A 23,897-nucleotide genomic window follows, 5' to 3' on the forward strand; every position below is an offset into this window, starting at 1 on the left:
AGATCTGCCTTAACCTAGCTTTCAACTACTGAAAGAATCTCTGGCTAATTAGCATCAAAGCTTTATATAAATGATCACCACCTACAAAATCGTTCTGAACATGCTAGAAAATTTCATGGTCTCCTGGTGGTTAACGCGGGCTCTATTCCTACAATTTTCCTTCAAATCCAGAACGCTATGGCCTTTGGCGTGCTGCTTCACGTAACAGGCTCCACATAACTGCCCAAGACCGAGGATTTTCGAAACACAAACTCTGCTGTGGTGCCAAGCTTTGTACTGAGGCTGGCTAAAGAAGAAAGCTAAATCGAATACTTTTTTTGAAAGCTAAATACGTTTTCTTCAAGTTCAACAACAGACAAGCAACAAAGCTTTCAGAAATATCTACAACATTCGCAGTTGAAGTCGGCTGAGCCAAGAGCGGGCGCTACGGCAGGAGCAGGCAGGCAGGAGCGCAAAGGTAACAATCTCTCTCATTCGCATTCCTCACTGCCGTCCGGACTCCTGCCCAGCTGTTCTCCAAACAGGACGGCACGGCCACTGCAACACCAGGGCAGAAGCCGTTCCTATCCGTCAAACACGGAGGCTCGGACTTCCAGAGTTACAGTGCCTGGTTTGCTGAAAGAGAAAACAGACAGGCTGCTGAACACGTCGAACCCACGGCCCACGCCGCCACCGCCTGCGAGAATCGTTAAGACTGGCTTTGCGTGTCACAGCCGGCGCCACAGAACTGCCTGAATTCGATTCTGATTATGAAATAGGCAAACCGCCAAGACAGAAACTGAATCAACGTTTACGTTTTACACACTATGCGTTTTCCTTAGAAATGACACCAAAAACTCTCAGAAACGTCCCATTATTCCTTTTGAAATTCTGTAGAAAGTCACCCGTTCTCTGTGGCCCGCCGAGCTCACAGAGGACTCCAGACAGCACAGAGGGACGCCCCCACACAGCTTATGTATCAGGTGGAGATGTAGTTAAAGCGATGTTAACGCAGCAACTACGTTTTCTGATGGAATCCACATGACAAGCTGTCCAGAGCGGATAGAAAAACGGTAACTGATCGCGTAGTTCAGGAATGAGAGGTTCTTGGTCATTTTCATGTCTTCCGAATTTTACAGAAAAGGCCACTTTATAATTGAAAAGAAAAAATAAGAAAGGAAAGGAAAACCCTAACGGCTTTATCTGGGGACAGAGAAAAACAGGAAATAAGACAAGCAAACGCGGGGCAAGATTAAGCTGAATTGACTGAATAAGCAGAGACTGAAGGAAAAAGGAGGGTCCGCCTGCGGGGCCGCGGAACGAGGGGCGGCCAGCCAGCCCGGCAGCGAGCTCTAACTGCTCACCAGAGGAAGCACTGCCGGGACGTCGTACCACACACGGAAGGCGCCACGCGTCACCTTGACGAGGACACACCGCTGCACAGGGTTGAAAGCGGTGCCTCGTCAACTCAAGGTTAGAACAAGTTTGAGGAGGGAGCGTTAACAAAGAGAAACACACTGAAGACCCAGACGTAACTTTTCTCAAGACACACGACATATACTCAAACAATGACGCTGCACAAAATGTATCATCTACCCCAGTAGACTATACTTTCTTGAAGACGCAAACCCTATCTCAGGCGTCCCAAGCTCCACAGTGACGTGCAGAGTGCCACCAGGCCCAGACAGAACACCAGCCTTCCCAACTCCTCGTTAGCCTACGCAGGAACAGAATCAAACAGAGAGAGGCCCGCCTACAAGTCACAAGAAAACTGAGCCCCATCCCACACTGTAGTCAGCAAGCCTGTCCAAGTCGGGGCTGGATCGGTGAGGCCTCCTACACAACGCTGGCTGTCCAACGTCTCTGACCACAGTTCACAACAAGGAACAGACTTCAGGGCGCCTGGGGGGCTCAGCCAGTTGAGCGCCTGACTCTTGATTTGGGCTCAGGTCATGATCTCTCGTGGGATTGAACCCCACGTTGGGCTCCGTGCAGAGTGGCCTGACAGCAAGAAGCCTGCTTGGGATTCTCTCTCCGTCCCTCTCTCTGGCCCTCCCTCACTAGTGTGTGCTCTCTCTCTTTCAAAAATAAATAAAAACTTTTTTAAAAATTTATTTTATATCACTTTATACATAACACATATATGTCACCGAAACAAAATATTTCATGCAACTATACTTAACTGAAACTTACAAATATACTATTATTTTCCTATTTTCCATTTTATTCCTTTTTTTAAAAGTGGTGGTCACTGCCCGCTTAATTTTTTTAATCCATCGAAGGGTTATATAAACCTAAAGTCTGAGTAACACCACTCCAGGGCAGTGATCTTCAAAGTGGGGAACATGTACGCCTGGAGATACGCAAAGATTTTCCAAGGATTCACAGACACATGAAGGAATCAACTTCTAGATCCTCACCTCGCATAAATACTCTTCCCCAAAGCACAGCGGTATTTAAGTACAGATTCTTCCCGTCCACCTCCCTTTTCTCGACACCCTTTCTCCTATGTAACAAAAGACGGGTTTCCTGAATGTTCTATGAGTCACTGCCCTGTTGTGTAAAAACTCCTCTGTCGTATCAAACCAGAGGGACAATTTAAAATACCAACATCACGGGGACACCTGGGTGGCTCAGTGGGTTAAGCGCCCAACTTCAGCTCAGGTCATAATCTCACAGTTCACGGGTTCAGGCCCCGCGTCGGGCTCTGCGCTGACAGCTCGGAGCCTGGAACCTGCTTCGGATTCTGTGTCTCCCTCTCTCTCTCTCTCTCTCTCTCTCTCTCTCTGCCCCTCCCTCACCTGTGTTCTGTCTCTCTCAAAAAGGAATAAACATTAAAATAATAATAATAAAATATCAATGTCAGTAATAAAGTGAATGACTAATAACTGGGCAACAAATCTTCTGGCAGGTTAGGTGACTGCAGAGTCTGCTTTCAACAAAACGGAAGGAAGCCTAACTGAGTTGCCAGCCAACAGAGCAAGAGTATTTTTGAAGCTGAGCACTATGTGACTTGACATAGAATTCAGAGAATTAAGAGAATGGAGTAATATTCACTGCAAAATAGGGGTGCCTGGGTGGCTCAGTCGGTTAAGCACCTGACGCTCCATTTCAGCTCAGGTCATGATCTCACAGTTTGTGGGTTCGATCCCTGCACTGGGCTCCGTGCTGACAACGTGGTGCCTGCTTGGGATTCTGGCTCTCTCCCTCTCTCCCTCTCTCCCTCTCTCCCCACCACCTGCACTCTCTCTCTCAAAATAAGTTAACATAAAATAATCATCACTGTAAAATAAAATTTGTATTTCCATCTACTTATTTATGAGACTAAGGGCTCTCAGCACTCATATATATTTTTTTAAAAATGAAACTTACCCTTTTCTAGAAGTAAATATAATCCACCCAGAGGATAGGACTTAACTGGGAGGGAGACCCAATTGCATCTCATAAGACCTACATTTCCAGGGGCGCCTGGGTAGCTCAGTTCGTGAAGCGTGCGGCTCTTGATATCAGTTCAGGTCATGGCCCCAGGGTTGTGGGATCAAGCCCCACGTCGGGCTCTGCACTAAGCGCGGAGCCTGCTTAAGACTCTCTCTGCCTCCTCCCCTCTGCCCCTCTCCCCCACTTTCACATACTCTCTAAATAATCGTCTTCTTAAGGTAAAGACCTGCATCTCCAGTGCTTTTTACACTGTACTTTTTAAATGTGTAAAATATTTATGGAGCAGCTGCACACTTATTAATAACTGTAATGATGACTCAGTACAGAAGATATTTACATGCACATTTTTCTTTTTTTTTTTTATGTTTATTTATTATTGAGAGACAGAGAGAGACAGAGCATGAGCAGGGAAGGAGCAGAGAGAGGGAGACACAGAATCCGAAGCAGGCTTCAGGCTCCGAGCTCTCAGCAGAGAGCCCGACACGGGGCTCAAACTCACAAAATGCGATCACGACCTGAGCCAAAGTCGGTCGCCTAACCGACTGAGCCAGCCAGGTGCCCTACGTGTGTATTTTTCTTACAGTGAAGTCTGACCAAATGTTCTTTAAATGGCTTTCAAGCGCCAAATATTACCAGCGGTTCTCAAAGTGTGGTCCCTGCACCAACAGCATCAGCATCACCTGGAAACGTACCAGAAGTGTGAATTCTAGGATCTCGCAAACCCAATGGATCAGAAGCTCTGGGGGTGGAGACCAGCAATCTATGTTTTAACAAACCTTGCAAGTAGAATTCCGATGCATACTCGAGTTGGTGTTCCAAAAAAATAAATAAATAACAACCACCACCACCACCACCACCAAACACACGACTTTTTAGAATAAAATTCTGAGGGAGATGTAAACATGAAAACCTAACACCAGGATGGAAAAAAATATAACATTTCTGCTAAAGAGCTTATTCAAAGTTTTTTTTTTTTTTTTAATGAATGGTGACAGATATTAAATCACTATGACTGATTCCACTGATACGTTTAAGAGCATGAAGTTTTCACTTAAATTCTTAGTGCTGACAATATGACAGAATCAACACCTTTTAAATTCCTGAATAAAAAACTTGAAACGTCAACTTAAAAGAACGGTGTGAGGGGTGTACATAAAGAACTATTTCGTGGAGTGAATACACTTAAAAACAGGACGATCACCAGCCCAGAGCAGCGGTTCCCAAACTGTGGTCCTTGGCGGCAGTACCGGGGTCACCCGCAAGCTTGTCAGAAACGCAAATTCTCAGGCCCCACCCCAACATGCTGTGTTCTAACGAGCTCTCCAGGTGACTGCGATCCACGTGACCGTTTGAAAGCCACTGGCCCACACCAGAACGCTGCTTCCCAAAATCTGCCGTGCACTGAATCACCTTCAGCACTGGCTGCTGGACCCTTAGACCAGAGTTGCCGATTCAGTTAAGTGTGAGAGAGGACCCCAAACTTCACACTTGTAACAGGTTTCCCAGGCGACGGCGATGCTGATGCTGTTAACGCGATCACGCTGTGGGAAGCGCCAGGCTGGACGGCTGTGGAAACCACAGGTCAGTGCCCCACGTGTACCCCTCTCCTTACCCTTCAGATCCAGTCCCCCTCGATATGCTCCCACGGATCTGCCTTGTACACTCTCCCTCCGTCCTCGCTCGAGTTCACGTTCTAGGAGTTAAAGGTCCATGTGACTCTGGCTCCTTGTTTACACCCGTCACCCAGGCACGACGTGTGCCTCACGGCGGATACTGTCCTTCCTGGTACGCAAGCGAACGTCTGTCGGAGAAACTCCAGGAGGCGTCAGGACGTGATGTGGCAGGGCTCTTCCCGCAACACCCACGAGCCTGCTCTGCTCTGCCTGGGGCTCCCGCTCAGGTACTAAGGGCACCCGGAGCCCCGTGTCCCAGGATGGCGCAGTCTGCCTGCCTTAAACATCATCACGAAGGTGGACAGACAAGGAAAAACCCGAACGCCGCATTTTTCAACTTGTTTTATCAATTCCATTCTTAACCCTAGCCTCTAAATAGACTTTTATAATGTAAGTACAAAATAAAATCAAGGCTTATTCAATGATAATATTAACATTGTACCACCAAGAAACTCGACATTTTAAGGCAGTCTTAGTATGGGGGGTTAGACAGAGACTTAGGAACTTACCCTCTTTAGCCAAATATAACTCTTTAAATTTTGCTCTCTTTTGATTAAATTCTTGCTCAAGCTGCTGCTGTGCACGTAAAAATTCTGCATTAATTTTTTCCAATTCTGCTACCCGTTGCTGAAGAGAAACTGGAAAAAAAAATACTAGTTAACAAGTAATAACTTTTATTTATAAATTAAATTACAAGAATAAGTATTCTAGCTTCACATTTCTATAATGAAACAGTCAAACTTCTTCTGAAGATCCAATATATTCTAGAAAATTCTAATTTTCACCTCTACTAGACTTAAAACACACTACAAATGAATCATATAAAGTGCAACAGCATATATAAGGAGAATCACATAAGGCAAATTTCCCTAAAGAGAGCTTCTCAAGTTCCTTGGTATAACTGACAGAATGTCAGTCTACTTCTGGAGTTATTAAATACTGGATTACTTGGGCTATTTATCCCGCGAATAAACCCACTGCCAACCTTGCGGGCTCTGGTTCCTCTTGAGCGTTCTGAGCACAATGTAACGGGCTCTCTGATTAGGACAGTCACAGCAGCCTGAACTACTCTCCCAATTTCGGGATGATTCACTATCATTGTACTAAAATCACAATCGAAAACCCTTTCACAGAGAAAGGATACAGAACCAGACGTTATGCATGAACTCTCAATTACAGGGAGCTCCTCCAGTTTCCAGATTAAAGCAGACCATGGTGTGGCAGGGGCTGGGACACACATTCAGTTCAGGGGCTTATCTTCTGGCCGCGGCTGATTAAGTAAATGCCCTTCCTGAGCAAACCCAGACATTCTTCTGGTTCAAGCACCGGGTGGGCAATCCAGAAGCACAACCCCACCTCCTCCTCTGCCCCAACAGCAAGCCAGCCACAAAGCAATCACCCTAGTCCCTCCGGGGGACATCAACTGGTCCTAATGCCACCACTACCCAAACACCAAGGCCAGCAGAAGCCCCAGTTCTCCAGCACAAACCACTCCAGATAATGATGGTTTGCTCACAACGTTAACCGCGATCTGAAATGATCTCTGAAGGCCCTACCTTCCCCCAACCCAGTACTCAATGTAATGGAGAGCTACTTTCATAGAACAGAGAAAAACACTGGGAAAAAAACGCACCAATGATTTTAGATAAATCCTAGAGGGACTAACGGATTGGGGCTGATTAAATTTCTTCCACGTGGTTCCCAAAGTTCTCTAGGACTCCTCTGATAATAAAGAATGAACTAAAACCATGTTCCTTCCCTCCACATCTTCAGACCAGCCTCACTACAAATCTGACAGTACGGACGAAATCCAGGTCTGAAAGGGGAAGTGACTGCTACTCTGAGTTCCACTGTTTGCGATTACATGTAAGGAGTCATTCCGAAGAGCCAGTATCTAGGGTCCTTAAGTCAAAGCAAAGAATGACATCTGGTCATTAGAAGATCTGATGACCTCTGGAGAAACAGAAGGATGGAGCATCCACTGGAGAGGGAAATAACGCAGTTATCTCGCACTTACTCTCTGAAATCATGAAGGAAACTTGTTCTCTGTGCTATTTACTTCTCTTGGTACTTTCACTGTCCAAATCCCAGTTGTTAAATAAACAAGTTCTGCACTTAAGACTGTAGTATTACTTGGAGCTACTGATGACTGTGTGAGGTCAGGAAGAGCGCTGGGGAGCTGGGGAACCCAGAGAGAAGGAAAAGCAATGTCCTCTGTCCTTCCTTTTTCCTAACAACTGCCCGATCCCTCCCCTACCTTCCCCCAGAACACGCACACAAATGGCCGTAACTTTCAACACTGCATCTAGGAACTGAAGCCGGTGAACCGATAAAAACTGAAACGCAGCCACCTTCGTGTGTCTCCACCACTCCCGGCCTGCCCCGGCCCCAAGTTCAGGCACAGTCCGTGCCCGTGGGCCTGGCCGCCGCTCTCCGGCTTCGGGGCGGTTTCAAGTCCAGGGATGTGACCCCTTGGAGGTCACACCCACTGCCTTATCAGCATTTGTTGTTTTAATTAAAACACTTCAAAGCCACCTCAAGTACTTCTAACATAAGGCACTTCTACAACAAAGAAAAAGGCCAGAACAACTTCTTCTTAAAACAAGACCACCTCTGCTGCTGTACCTGGGGAACCAGCTCGGCCTGCACAAGACAGCAGGAGGGTGCACGTGGGCACGTCCTCTTGCCCGAGCAGCCGACCACAGATTAAACGGAAATGAGCTCTCATCACACAAAAGATGACACAGTTCTCCTAACACAGTCACCAGCAAGTTTACAGTAACTAGCTAACAGCTCATGTTAAAAGGACTCAGCCCAGCATTTAGAAGGAAATTGATAAACATTAGCTGTAATTATTAAACTAGCGATACTTCTCCAACAAAGACAGAAAACAGGCAGAGCGATCAAGTGACACGTGTGCAGCCACAAAAGACCAGAAGTCACTTCCAACCTCCTGATCCTGACTCAGTTCCCGTGCTTAGACGCCCAGCTCATGCCTGTCCCTGTGACCATGAATCTTCATGGCGTCATGAACAAAGCTCAGTAGAAACGCCAGACCTCAACAATATTAAGCCTTCTGTAACTTAGCGGCCAAGAGCTATTAGCGTATCGACCTTCTTTAACCACTCGACACATTCTGCACACTGTTACCTCGTTTGGGTGATAAGGAAAAGGGGGGCGCCCATTGGCTCCGTTGGTAGTGTGTGACTCCTGATCTCGGGGCTGTGAGTTCAAGCCCCACGATGAGTGTAGACACTACCTACAAATAAAATCTTAAAAAAAAAAAAAAAAAGGAAAAGGGGAAAACTATCTCCTGCAATGGCTACATTTAACGCTTGACACCCAAAGGGGGAAAGTTGTCATTATCAATTACTCAAAATGTCTGAGATAAGCAACCATACAGAAAGGAAAAAGAAAAAAAGAATAATCTGGTAAATAAATGAAGGGAAGAGTCAGTACCTCTTAGATATATCTCCTTCCCCGATCTTGACATGAATGCAAGAACATGTAACGACCCAAAAATACTTTTAGGTCCTGAGCTGTGTCCCACACTCTTATGTTCCTCTAACACTGTATTAAATTTGATAAGACACAACAACAGGAGAAGAAACCAGTCTAAGTCAAATAGTACAACAGAATCTGTTTGTTTAAACATGTTCAAGATCCAAAGAAACACCTATTTCAAGGTAAAAAAAGACGTAACTTCAGTAAAACAAAAGACCAAACACTTTCTGTAACTCAGAAATCTTAATTTGTGCATAAATGGGTAAAATGAAACTATTAAGTATGGTAGGAGTGTCCATCCCGTGGAATAATACCAAGCCAGAAAAATTATACTAAATAAGAAGAACAAAATACAAAATTATACAACAAAACATGAGCTATGCAAAAATACACAGGAAAAAAAACTGGAAAGAATATGCCAAATTACATTCAGAGGAGCTGCCTCTCTGAATCGAAGGGTAATTACAATTATAAATTACACTGATCACACTGATTTAAACTAAAAGTTAATGAAGTGACTCATCTTTTTTTTTAATTTTCATAATTATGACTTCATCTGACTGCTACATCCCAATCTCTCTGCTCAAAAAAAGGGCACATAATTTACTTCAGTGATCTTAAAATGTTTTAACACAATAAATAATCATTTTTTTAAAACTACATTTCTATTTTCCCAGGACAATTTGCTACAATAGACAAATTTCCTAAAAAGGCAAAACCTCTTGGTTTCGGTTTCAGAAGTGGCCTTCCCACTAGCAAACTGCCTTCTCTTGCTGCTCTAAAAACTCACCATGTCCAACTTCTTTCAGGAATTACTAAAAATGACTATTCCCACACTACATCTACCCATGGAACTGTGCTTTGTTTAGGCTAATATTTCAGTAACAACCCCCCCTCCCCCGGAGGAAACGTGGAGCGGGTGGGGCCAACTGGGAATCTAGGCTTCCCCGCGGATAACTGCGCTGCGGTCAACAACCATTCCACAGTGTTGGAGCAAACGGACGTGGCCTGTGGAATCACTTCGTCCACATGACTGAATAATCGTAATTCTTCAGTACAAGAGAAAGTCGTCATTTCACTTCACACAATCCCACTTCATTTTATGTAATCTCCAAAACATCGGACTTTAGCAACTTTAAGTAAAAAACTGCATCCTTCTACCCTTGGCCATTTACTCACATAAACCAGTTCTGAAACAGAGTAACATCTGGCTAAGAAGTGTACACGGACCACCTTCCTTGTCCCTCCTTCCGTGAATCAGAGCGAAAAACCTTACTTTGTCTTACTTTTTTCTTTGTTGCAACTCTCAAAGCACTTGGGCGGCCAAATACTTCAGATAAAAGAACACTTTTAAGATGATGTGTTTCAAATAAGAAAGCCAATTGTTTCTTATGTAAAGGTTAGTGGGCATTTGTGTAAACTACCCGAAGACATCATGAATCTGGGAAAGGTATTAACTCAAAGAACAAACTGGCACCAAATGTTCCTTCATTCAGAGGGAAAATGAGATCACGAAAAAGTATTAAGGAAGAGATTCTTCAACAAGAGAGAGTGGAATTAAAGAGAAGAAAGGATGGAAAGCCTGATGTGGGGGAGGAAAGACGGGGGTAGAGGTGGGAGGAATTAAGAAGACATAAGAATACACTGTCATTTTCAGCCTCCCTAAAGAGAGTGATGATCGAAATTCATGAATAACCACCAGGCACCTGCAGTGTGGAATCTTCTGGGTCTCCTTTAGTTCTGGGTTACTGAGTAGGCACAATCAGAGGATCATAGTTCTGCAAGGATGTGAGATTACTCTAGTCCAGTATATTTCAGACTGAGCCTCAATCTATTAATGAGTTGTTGAATTTAGTGATTAGCAACCTCTTTAAAACTAATGCAATATAGGGGCGCCTGGGTGACCCAGTCCATTAGGCATCCGGCTTCAGCTCAGGTCATGATCTCACGGCTTGTGAGTTTGAGCCCTACATCGGGCTCTGTGCTGACAGCTCGGAGCCTGGAGCCTGTTTCGGACTCTGTGTCTCCCTCTCCCACTCACACTCGGTCTCTCTCTCAAAAATAAACTAATAATAAAATAATTAAAATAACAAATAATAAATAAAATAATTATAATAAAATAATAAAACTCATGAAAATAACAAAATATCAGCAACACACTCAATATGGGTATATGTTGGGGCGCCTGGGTGGCTCGGTCGGTTAAGCGTCCGACTTCGGCTCAGGTCATGGTCTCGCGGTCCATGAGTTCGAGCCCCGCATCGGGCTCTGTGCTGACGGCTCAGAGCCTGGAGCCTGTTTCAGATTCTGTGTCTCCCTCTCTCTGCCCCTCCCCTGTTCATGCTCTGTCTCTCTGTCTCAAAAATAAATAAACGTTAAAAAAAAATTTTTTTTTTAAATATATGGGTATATGTGGTGTCATGAAATCCGCATCTCAGATCCTCACACATTTATACTGGGTCGTAACAGAAAATGAGATTCCTACTACAGAGAAAGGTCAAAATAGTCTGAAAACCACCACCTCCTAACTCATCCAGGACTCCACTCCTACAGTATCACAGACAGGCAGTCATATGGCTTCCACATGAACATAAAACTAGTAACTCACTTCACTGCCTCATGGGGCAGACAGTTCCACTGTGCAGAGATATTAGATTACTAAACTCCCCTCTTCCCTTGGATAACTGGTCATCTGTTAGAAACACCTATTTTCAGGGGCGCCTGGGTGGCTCAGTCAGTTAAGCGTCTGACTTCGGCCTAGGTCATGATCTCACGATTTGTGGGTTCAAGCCCCACATCGGGCTCTGTGCCAACAGCTCACGGCCTGGAGCCTGCTTCAGATTTTGTGTCTCCCTCTCTCTCTGCCCCTCGTCTGCTCATGCTCTGTCTCTCAAAAATAAACAAATGTTAAAAAAAAAAAAAAAAAAAAGAACAGAAAAGAAAAGAAATACCTATTTTCAGGAGTGCCTAGGTGGCTCAATCGGTTGAGCGTCCAACTTTGGCTTAGGTCATGGTCTTGTGGTTCGTGGGTTCGAGCCCCATGTTGGGCTCTGTGCTGACGGCTCAGAGCCTGGAGCCTGCTTCCGTTTCAGGGTCTCCCTTTCCCTCTGCCCCTCCCCTGCCCATACTCTGTCTCTCAAAAAATAAAACGTCAAAAAAATGTAAATATATATATGTGTGTGGGTGTGTGTGTATATATATATGTATATATTTTTTCTTTTTTTTTTTTTCTTTAGGAATAACCCTAAATTGGCTTCCTCAGAGATCTTACTTAGCTCTACCCTACAGAATGAGGAACAGGTCTACTATTTGATATCTCACATCTGTCCTCTCCTTTCTTTGCCCGATGAAATACCTCCTGACCCTTTAATAATTTCTAAATTCTTCATGATCTCAGTTGCTCTCCCCACATATTATAGTCAAAATTCTGCATAAAATAGGACACTCTGATCCTAACACATTACCAACATAGAGTGTAGGAGAAATACTGTTATCTAGGAACTATTCCCTTAATAGTGTACCCCAAATTTACCCTAGCTTTCTTTGACCACAACCGATACTTCCATTCTTAGCCCATGAGATTAATGTAATTCAACACTGTCCTCAAGCCCTTTTTGTCTGAACTTCAAACACGCCAAGGCCCCCTCCAACCTACACCTGGTACAGTTGAAGCCATGTGGCAGAGTTCTGTTTTTATTTTTGTTTTTTTTTTTTTAATGTTTATTTATTTGGAGAGCGGGGGGAGAGAGTGTGCGTGCGTGCGTGCTGGGGAGGGGAAGAGAGAGAGGGAGATAGGGGATCCCAGGCAGGCATCCCGCTGACAGCAGAGAGCCTAATGAGGGGCTCGAACTCAAGAACCTGAGCCAAAGTCGGACACTTACCAGACTAAACCACCCAAGCGCCCATTTTTGTTTTTGTTCTTAAAACAAAGTTTTAAGTTAGAACCAAAGATACAGCCCATTAGCACATCACTTAAGATGCGGGTGTAGGTTGATACTGACATATTAAATCACTCTATTAGTTACAAATTCATTCCAACTATCATTAGTATCAAATCACAATTCTTCATCTAATCCATGATTTTGTAACAGTGTAGCCAAACATATTATTCAAATTCAAAGATAAGGGGCACCTGGGTGGCTCAGTCAGTTGAGTGTCCTTAAGCATACAAATCTGGATTTTGGCTCAGGTCATGATCTCACAACCAATGTGAGATTGAGCATCCCTCACACCCTGGGCGTGGAATCTGCTTAAGATTCTCTCCCTCTACCCTCCCCCAGTGCACATATTCTCTGTCTAAAGACAATAAAAAAATAAACAAAAAATAATAATAATAAAATAAAACTCAAATATAAGCTATGTACAATTTAGGAGTCAGAAAAGAAATTGTGCCTCAACCCAAAGCCAAGCTTTCATTATGCGAACCAGGGCAAAGGTTCAACCTTTCGAAGGTTTCATTAAAATAAAAACGACACCCATTTTGAAGACTGCCACATGCTCTGAGGATTAGAAATACCATCATACAAAAGCAAGTTACACATAACAAGTATCAAATGATACTTATTGTTAACTTTAATAGTTTCAGGTTCAAAATTCTGCTAAAAAAAATAGAGATCTTCATTTGGCTCACTTGTTCTAGAGATTCTGCCTAGTGATAACTACAAAATCACTTTATTTCCCAAAATTCTCGTAAGCCACTTGTTCTATAATCTGGTTTTTTTAATGTTCCAGAAATTATATTCAAGCGAAGTTTCCAATTAAGACAAGCATGTAAACAAAGCTTTGAGAAGAAGTAAAATATACAAAATAACTATGAACCAAAAAATGGGGATTTCCCTGACTGTTCGGCAGGCAAACAATGAAGCATAAACTATACTCCAGGCTCTATTCCTGCATCACTATAATAAGCCTACAAGGCTACCCTCCACCACATACTCCCACTTGGCATAAACAATGTACAGCATGAAAAAAGTCTCAGTTGCCAAACAAGAATAACTTCAGAAATAAGCCAACTACACGGCTGAAATAAACTCTGAGCATTTATGAATACTAGTCAAGATATACAAAACCGTGCGAGCAACATCACGTGCATTTTACCAGGTAGCTTTTAAATCGCCTTCATTTCTAAAGGCCTGTAGTTCAGCTGCCATTACTGTCGAACGCTGGTGTTCAACAGCTGATACACGTATGCGTGGATAAAAATGGGCTGCTCATCTATTCAGTTTGTACAAACTGGTGTTATTCTATTTCCCAAGTGTTTCAAACACCATATGATGCCAAGCCAGATGGAAAAGCATGACTGCCACTGGACCGATCAACAGGTAGATCTTCTAACTTTGGATATTTAAATATTTTAGTTGCCACTTACAAGACAAAAAAGGCTACTCAAAATTTAACATCTGGCTTACTTAAGGAAATGGCCAAAGGAATTCAGTTTTCTGCCTGTAACTCTAGTGGCGTTCAGAAGCACAACTATACGAGGCCACTTCGGGACGTGGATTAGGACTCCTAAAAATTCACTACCAGTGGAGTTAGATTTAATCCTTACTTTGACACTGAATTTACCAAGTGCTGGTAAGGCTGCTGGTGGGAACGCCTAACAGTACAATCACTTCCGAAGAGTCTGGCTGTGTCTTATAAACGCACACTTACCGTACGCGCCACCAATCCTACAAACAAACACATATTTCCACACAAAGATTCGTGTACAAGTGCTCACAGGAGCCTTACTTATAAAAGCCAAAAGTTGGAAACAACCAGTCAGTTAGGCATCTCTTAGTTTCAGCTCAGGTCATGATCTCACAGGTCGTGAGCCCAAGCCCCGAGTTGGGCTCTGTGCTGGCAGCGTGGAGCCTGCTTGGGATTCTCTCCCCACCACCGCCCCGCCCTCTCTGTCTCAAAAATAAATAAATGTTAAAAAAAAAAAACAAAAAAAAAGCTGGGTTTAGCCTCCCCATGGTGGAAGAAGTGATGGGGCAAGTGTGGTGGAGGGAGGAGGCGCCCACCCACGCGCCCCTTGGTGGCTCCTCAGGGAGGTCTGTTTGTGGTGGCGGTGGACATACACAATGGGGCAGATTCTCAACGTGACAGAAAACAGAGCCTCTGCATAAGACCCCAAGCAGCCAACACATTAATTTTGGCCTGAGGAGACCAAGCAGAGGACCCAGTCAAGCCTGCCCAGACTTCCGACTTCTGGAATCGTGAGGGCTACTTCGATGAACAAATCGAAGCACAGCTGGCGGAGGGTCCAAAACGTCACTATGGGTGGGGAGATACAGCAACCAGAGTCACAACAACAGAGAGCAGGAAACGCGCTCCAAAAAACACCTCCGGAAGGGCCAGGCCCTGGACGGTGTAGGACCCCTCTGTGATACAGCAGTGCCTGCGGGCAGGACACATAACAAGCTTTTACAACACAGAAGGGACAGAAAACTAGCCCAAATGATGAAACGGAAGAGTTCTCAAAAGAAATTCCAGGAAGAAATGACAGCTAAAGAAATGATCACAACAGATACGAACAATATATCTGATCAAGAATTTAGAATAACAGTCGTAAGATTAATCGCTGAGCTTGAAAAAAGCATAGAAGACAGCACAGAATCCATTGCTACAGAGATCAAGGAACTAAACAGTCATGATGAGTTAAAAAATGCTATAAATGGGGTGCAAAATAAAATGGAGGCAGCCACAGTGCAGACTGAAGAGGCAGAGGGGAGAATGGGTGAATGAGAAGATAAAATTATGGAAAAAGAGGAAGCTGAGAAAAAGATAAAAAAAATTCTGGATCACGAGGGGAGAGTTAGAGAACTAAGTGATTCAATGAAACGGAACAATATCCGTATCACAGGAGTTCCAGAAGAAGAAGAGAGAGAGAAAGGGGCAGAAGGTGTACTTGAACAAATCAGAGCTGAGAACTTCCTGATCTGGGGAAGGAAACAGACATTGAAATCCAGGAGGCACAGAGAACTCCCTTCAGACGTAACTTGAATCGATCTGCACGACATATCACAGTGTAACTGGCAAAATACAAGGATAAAGAGAGAATTCTGAAAGCATCTAGGGATAAACGGGCCTTAACATACAAAGGTAGACACATAAGGGTAGTAGCAGACCTATCTACTGAAACTTGGCAGGCCAGAAAGGAATGGCAGGAAATTCTCAATGTGATGAACAGGAAAAATATGCAGCCAAGAATCCTTTACCCAACAAGTCTGTCATTCAGAATAGAAGGAGAGAGAAAGGTTTTCCCAGACAAACAAAGTCTGAAGGAATTCATCACCACTAAACCAGCCCTACAAGAGAACCTAAGGGGGACTATGTAAGTGGAATGTTGCAAAGACCACAAAGGACCAGAGACTTCACTACCAGGATGAAACCTACAGATATCACAATGACTCTAAACCCGTATCTTTCAATAATAACACTGAATGTAAATGGACTAAACACTCCAATCAAAAAAGATAGGGTACCTGAAAGGATTAAAAAAAAAAAAAAAAAAAAAAAAAAGACCCATCTATTTGCTATCTACAAGAGACCCATTTTAGACCTGAGGACACCTTCAGATTGAAAGTGAGGGGATGGAGGGGCGCCTGGGTGGCTCAGTCGGTTAAGCGTCCGACTACAGCTCAGGTCATGATCTCACAGTTTGTGAGTTCGAGCCCTGCATCAGGCTCTGCGCTGACAGCTGCTTGGAGCCTGAAGCCTGCTTCTGTGTCTCTCTCTCTGACCCTCCTCCTCTCCTTCCCTCCCTCTCTCAAAAATAAGTAAACATTAAAAAAAAAATTGAAAGTGAGGGGATAGAGAACCATGCTACTGGAAGTCAGAAGCAAGCTGGAGTAGCCATACTTATATCAGACAAACTAGATTTTAAACTGAAGTCTATAACAAGAGATGAAGAAGGGCATTATATCATAATTACAGGGTCTATCCATCAGGAAGAGCTAACAACAATTATAAATGTTTATGCATCCAATTTGGCATCAGCCAAATATACAAAACAATCACAAACATAAGTAACCTTATTGATAAGAATACAGCAACAGCAGGTGACTTTAATGTTCCACTTACAACAATGGACAGATCACCTAGGCAGAAAATCAATAAAGAAACAATGGCCCTGAATGATACACCTGACCAGATGGACTTGACAGATATATTCAGAACTTTTCATCCAAAGCAGAATACACATTCTTCTCGAATACATGTGGAACATTCTCCAAGATATATCACATACTGGGTCACAAAACAGCCCTCAATAAATATAAAAGAACTGAGATCACACCATGCACATTTTCAGATCACAATGCTATGAAACTTGAAATCAACCGCAGGAAAAAGTTTGGAAAACCTCCAAATGCATGGAGGTTAAAGAACATCCTACTAAAGAATGAATGGGTCAACCAGGTAATTAAAGAAGAAGTTAAAAAATATATGGAAGCAAATGAAAATGAAAACACGACAGTCCAAACTACTTGGGATGCAGCAAAGGCAGTCCTAACAGGAAAATACATTGCAATCCAGGCCTATCTCAAGAAATAAGAAAAATCCCAAATACAAAATCTAACAGCACACCTAAAGGAACTAGAAGCAGAACAGCAAAGAAACCCCAAGGCCAGCAGCAGAAGAGAAATAATAAAAATTAGAGCAGAAATAAACAATACAGAATAAAACAAAACAAAAACCAGTAGAACAGATTGATGAAACTAAGAGCTGTTTTTTTGAAAAAATAAACAAAATTGATAAACCCCTAGCCAGACTTCTCAAAAAAAAGAGAGGACCCAAATAGATAAAAACATGAATGAAATTGGACTTATCACAACCAACCCCTCAGAAATACAATTATCAGAAAATATGATAAAAAGTATATGCCAACAAACTAGACAATCTGAAAGAAATGGACAAATTCCTACACACCCACACACTACCAAAACTCAAACGGGAAGAAAGAAAAAATTTGAACAGACCCATAAGTAGTTAAAAATTGAATCAGTTATCAAAAATCTCCCAACAAATAAGAGTCCTGAGCCAGACGGCTTCCCAGGGGAATTCTACCAGACATTTAAAGCAGAGTTAATACCTATCCTTCTCAAGCTGTTCCAAAAAACAAAAATGGAAGAAAAGCTGCTGTACTCATTCTATGAAGCCAGCATTACCTTGATTCCAAACCGGATAGAGACCCCATAAAAAAGGAAAATTACAGGCCAATATCCCTGAGGAACATGGATGCAAAAATTCTCAACAAGATACTAGCAAACTAAATTCATCAGCATATAAAAAGAATTATTCACCATGATCAAGTGGGATTCATTACTGGGCTGCAGGGCTGGTTCAATATTCGCAAATCAATCAACGTGATACATCACATTAATAGAAGAAAGGATAAGAACCATACTTTCCTGTCAATAGATGCAGAAAAAGCACTTGACAAAATACAGCATCCTTGCTTAATAAAAACCCTCAGAAAGTCAGGATAGAAGGAACATACCTTAACATCATAAAAGCCGTATATGAAAAGCCCACAGCTAATAACATCCTCAATGGGGAAAACCTGAGAGCTTCCCTGCCCCCCCCCCCCCCCCCCACAGAGATCAGGAACACGACAGGGATGTCCACTCTCACCACTGTTAACATAGTTTTGGAAGTCCTAGCATCAGCAGTCAGACAACAAAATGAAATAAAAGGCATCAAAATTGGCAAAGAAGAAGTCAAACTTTCACTTTTCGCAGACGACATGATACTCTACATGGAAAACCTGAAAGAGTCCATCAAAAAGCTGCTAGAACTGATACATGAATTCAGCAAAGTCACAGGATACAAAATTAATGTACAGAAATCGGTTGCATTTCTATATACCAATAATGAAGCAACAGAAAGAGAAATCAAGAAATTGATCCCATTTACAATTGCACCAGGAACCAGAAGATACCCAGGAATAAACTTAACCAAAGATGTAAAAGATCTGTATGCTGAAAACTACAGAAAACTTATGAAGGAAACTGAAAAAGACAAAGAAATGGAAAAACATTCCATACTTATGGATTGGAAGAGTAAATATCATTAAAGCGTCAATATTACCTGGCACAAAAACGGACTTTCAGATCAATGGAACAGAATAGAGAACCCAGAAATGGACCCACAAACGTATGGCCAACTAATCTTTGACAAAGCAGGAAAGAATATCCAATGGAATAAAGACAATCTCTTCAGCAAGTGGTGCTGGGAAAACTGGACAGCGACATGCAGAAGAATGAACCTGGACCACTTTCTTACACCATACATGAAAATAAACTCAAAATGGATGAAGGACCTAAATGTAAGACAGGAAGCCATCAAAATCCTCGTGGACAAGGCAGGCAAAAACCTCTTTGGTCTTGGCGGCAGCAACTTCTTACTCAACACGTCTCCGGAGGCAAGGGAAACAAGAGCAAAAATGAACTACTGGGAGCTCATCAAAATAAAAAGCTTCTGCACAGCAAAGGAAACAATCAGCAAAACTAAAAGGCAACTGACAGAATGAGAGAAGATATTTGCAAATGACATATTAAAGGGTTAGTATCCAAAATCTATAAAGAACTTATCAAATGCAACACCCCAAAACAAATAATCCAGTGAAGAAATGGGCAAAAGACAGGAATAGACACTTCTCCAAAGAAGACATCCAGATGCCCAAACGACACAGGAAAAAATGCTCAGCATCACTCATCATCCAGGAAATGCAAATCAAAACCACAATGAGATACCACCTGACACCTGTCAAAATGGCTCACATTAACAACTCAGGCAACAACGGATGTTGGCGAGGATGCAGAGAAAGAGGATCTCTTTTGCACTGCTGGTGGGAATGCAAACTGGTGCAGCTCCTCTGGAAAACAGAATGGAGGTTCCTCAAAAACTTAAAAATAGAACTACCCTACGACCCAGCAGCTGCACTACTAGGCGTTTATCCAAGGGACACAGGTGTGCTGCTTCAAAGGGGCACATGCACCCCAATGTTTACAGCAGCCCTATCGACAATAGCCAAAGTATGGAAAGAGCCCAAATGTCCATCGACGGATGAATGGATAAAGAAGATGGGGTATGTATGTATGTATGTATACATATATGCATATATATATATACATATATATACATGTATACATATATACATATATATACATGTATATATGTATATACATATACATATATATGTATATATACACACATATATACATATACATGTATATATACACATATATACATGTATATGTATATATACACACATATATACATATATATACACACATATATATACATATATATACAATGGAGTATTACTCGGCAATCAAAAAGAAGGAAATCTTGCCATTTGCAACTACGTGGCTAGAACTAGAGGGTATTATGCTAAGCAAAATTAGTCAGAGAAAGACAAATACCATATGACTTCACTCATGAGGAGTTTAAGGCACAGAACAGATGAACATAAGGGAAGGAAAGCAAAAATAATATAAAAACAGGGAGGGGTACAAAACATAAGAGACTCTTAAATACAGAGAACAAACAGAGAGTTACTGGAGGGATTGTGGGAGGGGGGATGGGCTAAATGGGGAAGGGACACTAAGGAATCTTCTCCTGAAATCATTGTTGCACTATATGCTAACTAATTTGGATGTAAGTTAAAAGAATAAAATCTAAAAAAAAAAAAAAAAAAAAAAAAATGTCAATACTACCAAAGTAATCTACACATTCAATGCAACCCCAATCAAAATTGTACTGGCATTCTTCTCAAAGCTAGAACAAACAATCCTAAAATTTGCATGGAACCACAAAAGACCCTGAATAGCCAAACTAATGTTGAAAAAGAAAACCAAAGGCATTACAATCCCAGACTTTAGTCTCTACTACAAAGCTGTAATCATCAAGACAGTATGGTATTGGCACAAAAACAGACACACAGACCAATGGAATAGAATAGAGAACCCAGAATTGGACCCACAAATGTATGGCCAACTAATTTTTGACAAAGCAGAAGAGTATCCGATGGAAAGAAGACAGTCTCTTTAGCAAATGGTGCTGGGAGAACTGGACAACAACATGCAGAAGAACAAAACTAGACCATTTTCTTACACCATACACAAAAACAAACTCAAAATGGATGAAAGACCTAAATGTGAGACAGGAAACCATCAAAACCCTACAGGAGACAACAGGCAAAAACCTCTTTGACCTTGGCTGCAGCGACTTCTTTCTCAACACGTCTCCAAAGGCAAGGGAATTAAAAGCAAAAATGAACTATCGGGACCTCATCAAGATAAAAAGCTTCTGAACTGCAAAGGAAACAATCAACAATATTAAAAGGCAACCAATGGAATGGGAAAAGATATTCGCCAATGACATACCGGATAAAGGGCTAGTATCCAAAATCTATAAAGAACTCACTAAACTCCACACCCGAAAAACAAATAATCCAGTGAAGAAATGGGCAGAAAACATGAATAGACGCTTTTCCAAAGAAGACTTCAAGATGGCCAACAAACACGTGAAACTATGCTCAACGTCAATCATCATCAGGGAAATACAAATCAAAGCCACACTGAGATACCACCTCACACGGGTCAGAGTGGCTAAAATTAACAACTCAGGAAACAACAGATGCTGGTGAGGATGTGGAGAAACGGGAACCCTCTTGCACTGTCGATGGGAATGCAAACTGGTGCAGCCGCTCTGGAAAACAGTGTGGAGGTTCCTCAGAAAATTAAAAATAGAGCTACCCTAAGACCCAGCAATAGCACTGTTAGGAATTTACTTAAAGGATACAGGAGTGCTGATGCATAGGGGCACTTGTACCCTAATGTTTATAGCAGCACTCTCAACAACAGCCAAATTATGGAAAGAGCCCAAGTGTCCACCAACCGATGAATGGATAAGAAAATTGTGGTTTATATACACAATGGACTACTACTTGGCAATAAGAAAGAAGGAAATCATGCCATTTGCAGCAACGTGGATGGAACTGGAGGGTATTATGCTAAGTGAAATAAGTCAGAGAAAGACTGATATCATATGTTTTCACTCATACGTGGAACTTGAGAAACTTTAACAGAAGACCATGGGGGAAGGGAAGTGGAGAAAACAGTTACAAACAGAGAGGGAGGGAGGCAAACCATAAGAGACTCTTAAATACAGAGAACAAACTGAGGGTGGCTGGGGGTGGGTGGGAGGAAGGGGGAAATGGGTGATTGGCACTGAGGAGGGCATTTGTTGGGATGAGCACTGGGTGTTACATGTAAGTGATGAATCACGGCAACCTACCTCCAAAACCAAGAGCACATTGTACATGCTGTATGTTAGCCAATTTGGCAATAAATTATACTTAAAATAAATAAAATGGACATTGTCAGAAAAAATAAACATTAAAAAATAAAATATTCCAATAGAAATAAAATGAAATTTAAAAACAAAAGTTGGAAATAGCCCACTATAAATGCACAAATAATGATGTACACGTACAACGAAATGCTGTTCCGCGACCAGAAGGAAAGACAACTGACACACACGACAGGAATCCATCTCGAGAACATCACGCCCAGGAGAGAGACCAAACAAAAAGTGTGATTCCACCTACATGAAATTCTAGGCAGGCACAACTGCAGTGACAGCAGGCAGACGGGCACGTGCCCACAAGTAGGGGCAGGAGCGGGTTCAAAAGGACAGGATGCAGCTTTTTAGGGGAAAATCTTCTAGAACGTGGTCATGGTGATGGTTACAGAAGTGCCGGTATTTGTGAAAACTCATGAAAATATACAGTTAGAATTACTATATTTCAGTGTATGCAGACATTATTTTAAAATGAACTTTAGGGGCACCTGGGTGGCTCAGTCGGTTGAGCGTCCGACCTCGGCTCAGGTCACGATCTCACAGTCCGTGGGTTCGAGCCCCGCGTCGGGCTCTATGCCGACAGCTTGGAGCCTGGAGCCTGCTTCCGATTCTGTGTCTCCCTCTCTCTCTGCCCCAACCCCACTCGCACTCTGTCTCTCTGTCTGTCTCTCTCTCTCAAAAATAAACATTAAAAAAATTTTTTTAATAAATAAAATAAAATCAACTTTACTGAGGTAGGACTTAAAAACTGCAAGAATAGGGGCGCCTGGGTGGCTCAGTCGGTTAGGCATCCGACTTCAGCTCAGGTCACGATCTCGCGGTCCGTGAGTTCGAGCCCCGCGTCAGGCTCTGGGCTGACGGCTCGGAGCCTGGAGCCTGTTTCCAATTCTGTGTCTCCCTCTCTCTCTGCCCCTCCCCCGTTCATGCTCTGTCTCTCTCTGTCTCAAAAATAAATAAACGTTAAAAAAAAATTAAAAAAAAAAAAAAAACCTGCAAGAATACATTAGTGCTTTGTAACAGAAGTGATTTCCTCACCAGGCCAACTTTATTGTCCTCACAGCACTTCCCACCATCCACGATCCTGAGGACGTAAATACCGGTCCTTACTGGAAACGGCGAGAACACAGACGTTCGCCTCGCTGCTGCCTGGAATGGTGGCTGGCACGCAGAAGGTGTTTAAGAAACATTTACTAAACGAAGAAGGGCACAAGTGAGCAGCAGGGCGAAAACCCACCGAGGAAGAGGGACACAAGTCACGACTTTAAAAGACAGCGAGGATCTGGAGAAGCCGGGAGAGGAGAGTACTCGCCGGGAATAATCAGAGATGAAGGGAGTGCGGACGGCACACACGCATCCAAGAGCAAATGCCTCTGGTTTGCAGACAACAGGGACTCTCCCCACACAGCACAGAGCCCCCTCGAGCTCCTTCTCGGGCTGTGTCCCCACACAGATGGCCACCAGCCCCGTGCGGCCACCGCACACCTGAAATGTGACTGTCTGAGCTGAACTAAGTATGTTAAGTGTGAAATGTATTTGGAACTTTCAAAGCTTTAGTACAAAACTATCTAAAATACCTCAATAATGTCTATAGTGATCACATGTAAAAGTTACAACATCCGGAATATGCGGGGGTAAATAAAATACATTGTTACAATTAATCTCCACAGAAAGTTATACACAAACGTCCACAGCAGCATTATTTTAACAGCCAAACAAAGGAAACCCAATGCTCATCGACTGAAGAATGGATCAACAGAAGGTGGTACTCATAGCAAAGAAGATCATTCATCCGTGAAAAGGAACTCAGTCCCAACACGCTGGAAGATGGATGGCCCCCGAAAACGTCATGCTAACTGAATGACGCCAGGCACCAAAAGCTACATAGAGTCTGATTCTAAGTAATGCCCGAAAACAGGAAGACCCGTAGAGACTGAGAGAGGAGGTAAGTGG

The 23,897-nt window shown here is 42.8% G+C and overlaps 1 protein-coding gene across 3 annotated transcripts in view; it reads right to left on the minus strand.

Moving 5' to 3' along the window:
* Positions 1-23,897, minus strand: part of RABEP1 (rabaptin, RAB GTPase binding effector protein 1) — a 102,074-nt gene that overhangs the window by 55,144 nt on the left and 23,033 nt on the right. The window contains exons 2-3 of one of the 3 annotated variants that reach the window (XM_042915157.1): positions 5,600-5,728; positions 5,030-5,110 (exon numbers count right to left, since the gene is read on the minus strand). The exons of 1 other annotated variant lie outside the window; for it this stretch is intronic. In XM_042915157.1, coding sequence (XP_042771091.1) covers positions 5,030-5,110; positions 5,600-5,728 — 210 coding nt within the window. The remainder of the gene's footprint in view (positions 1-5,029; positions 5,111-5,599; positions 5,729-23,897) is intronic. One more of the 3 variants, XM_042915158.1, reaches the window with a different exon arrangement.

Source organism: Panthera leo, chromosome E1, assembly GCF_018350215.1.
Source record: "Panthera leo isolate Ple1 chromosome E1, P.leo_Ple1_pat1.1, whole genome shotgun sequence".
NCBI lineage: Eukaryota > Metazoa > Chordata > Mammalia > Carnivora > Felidae > Panthera > Panthera leo.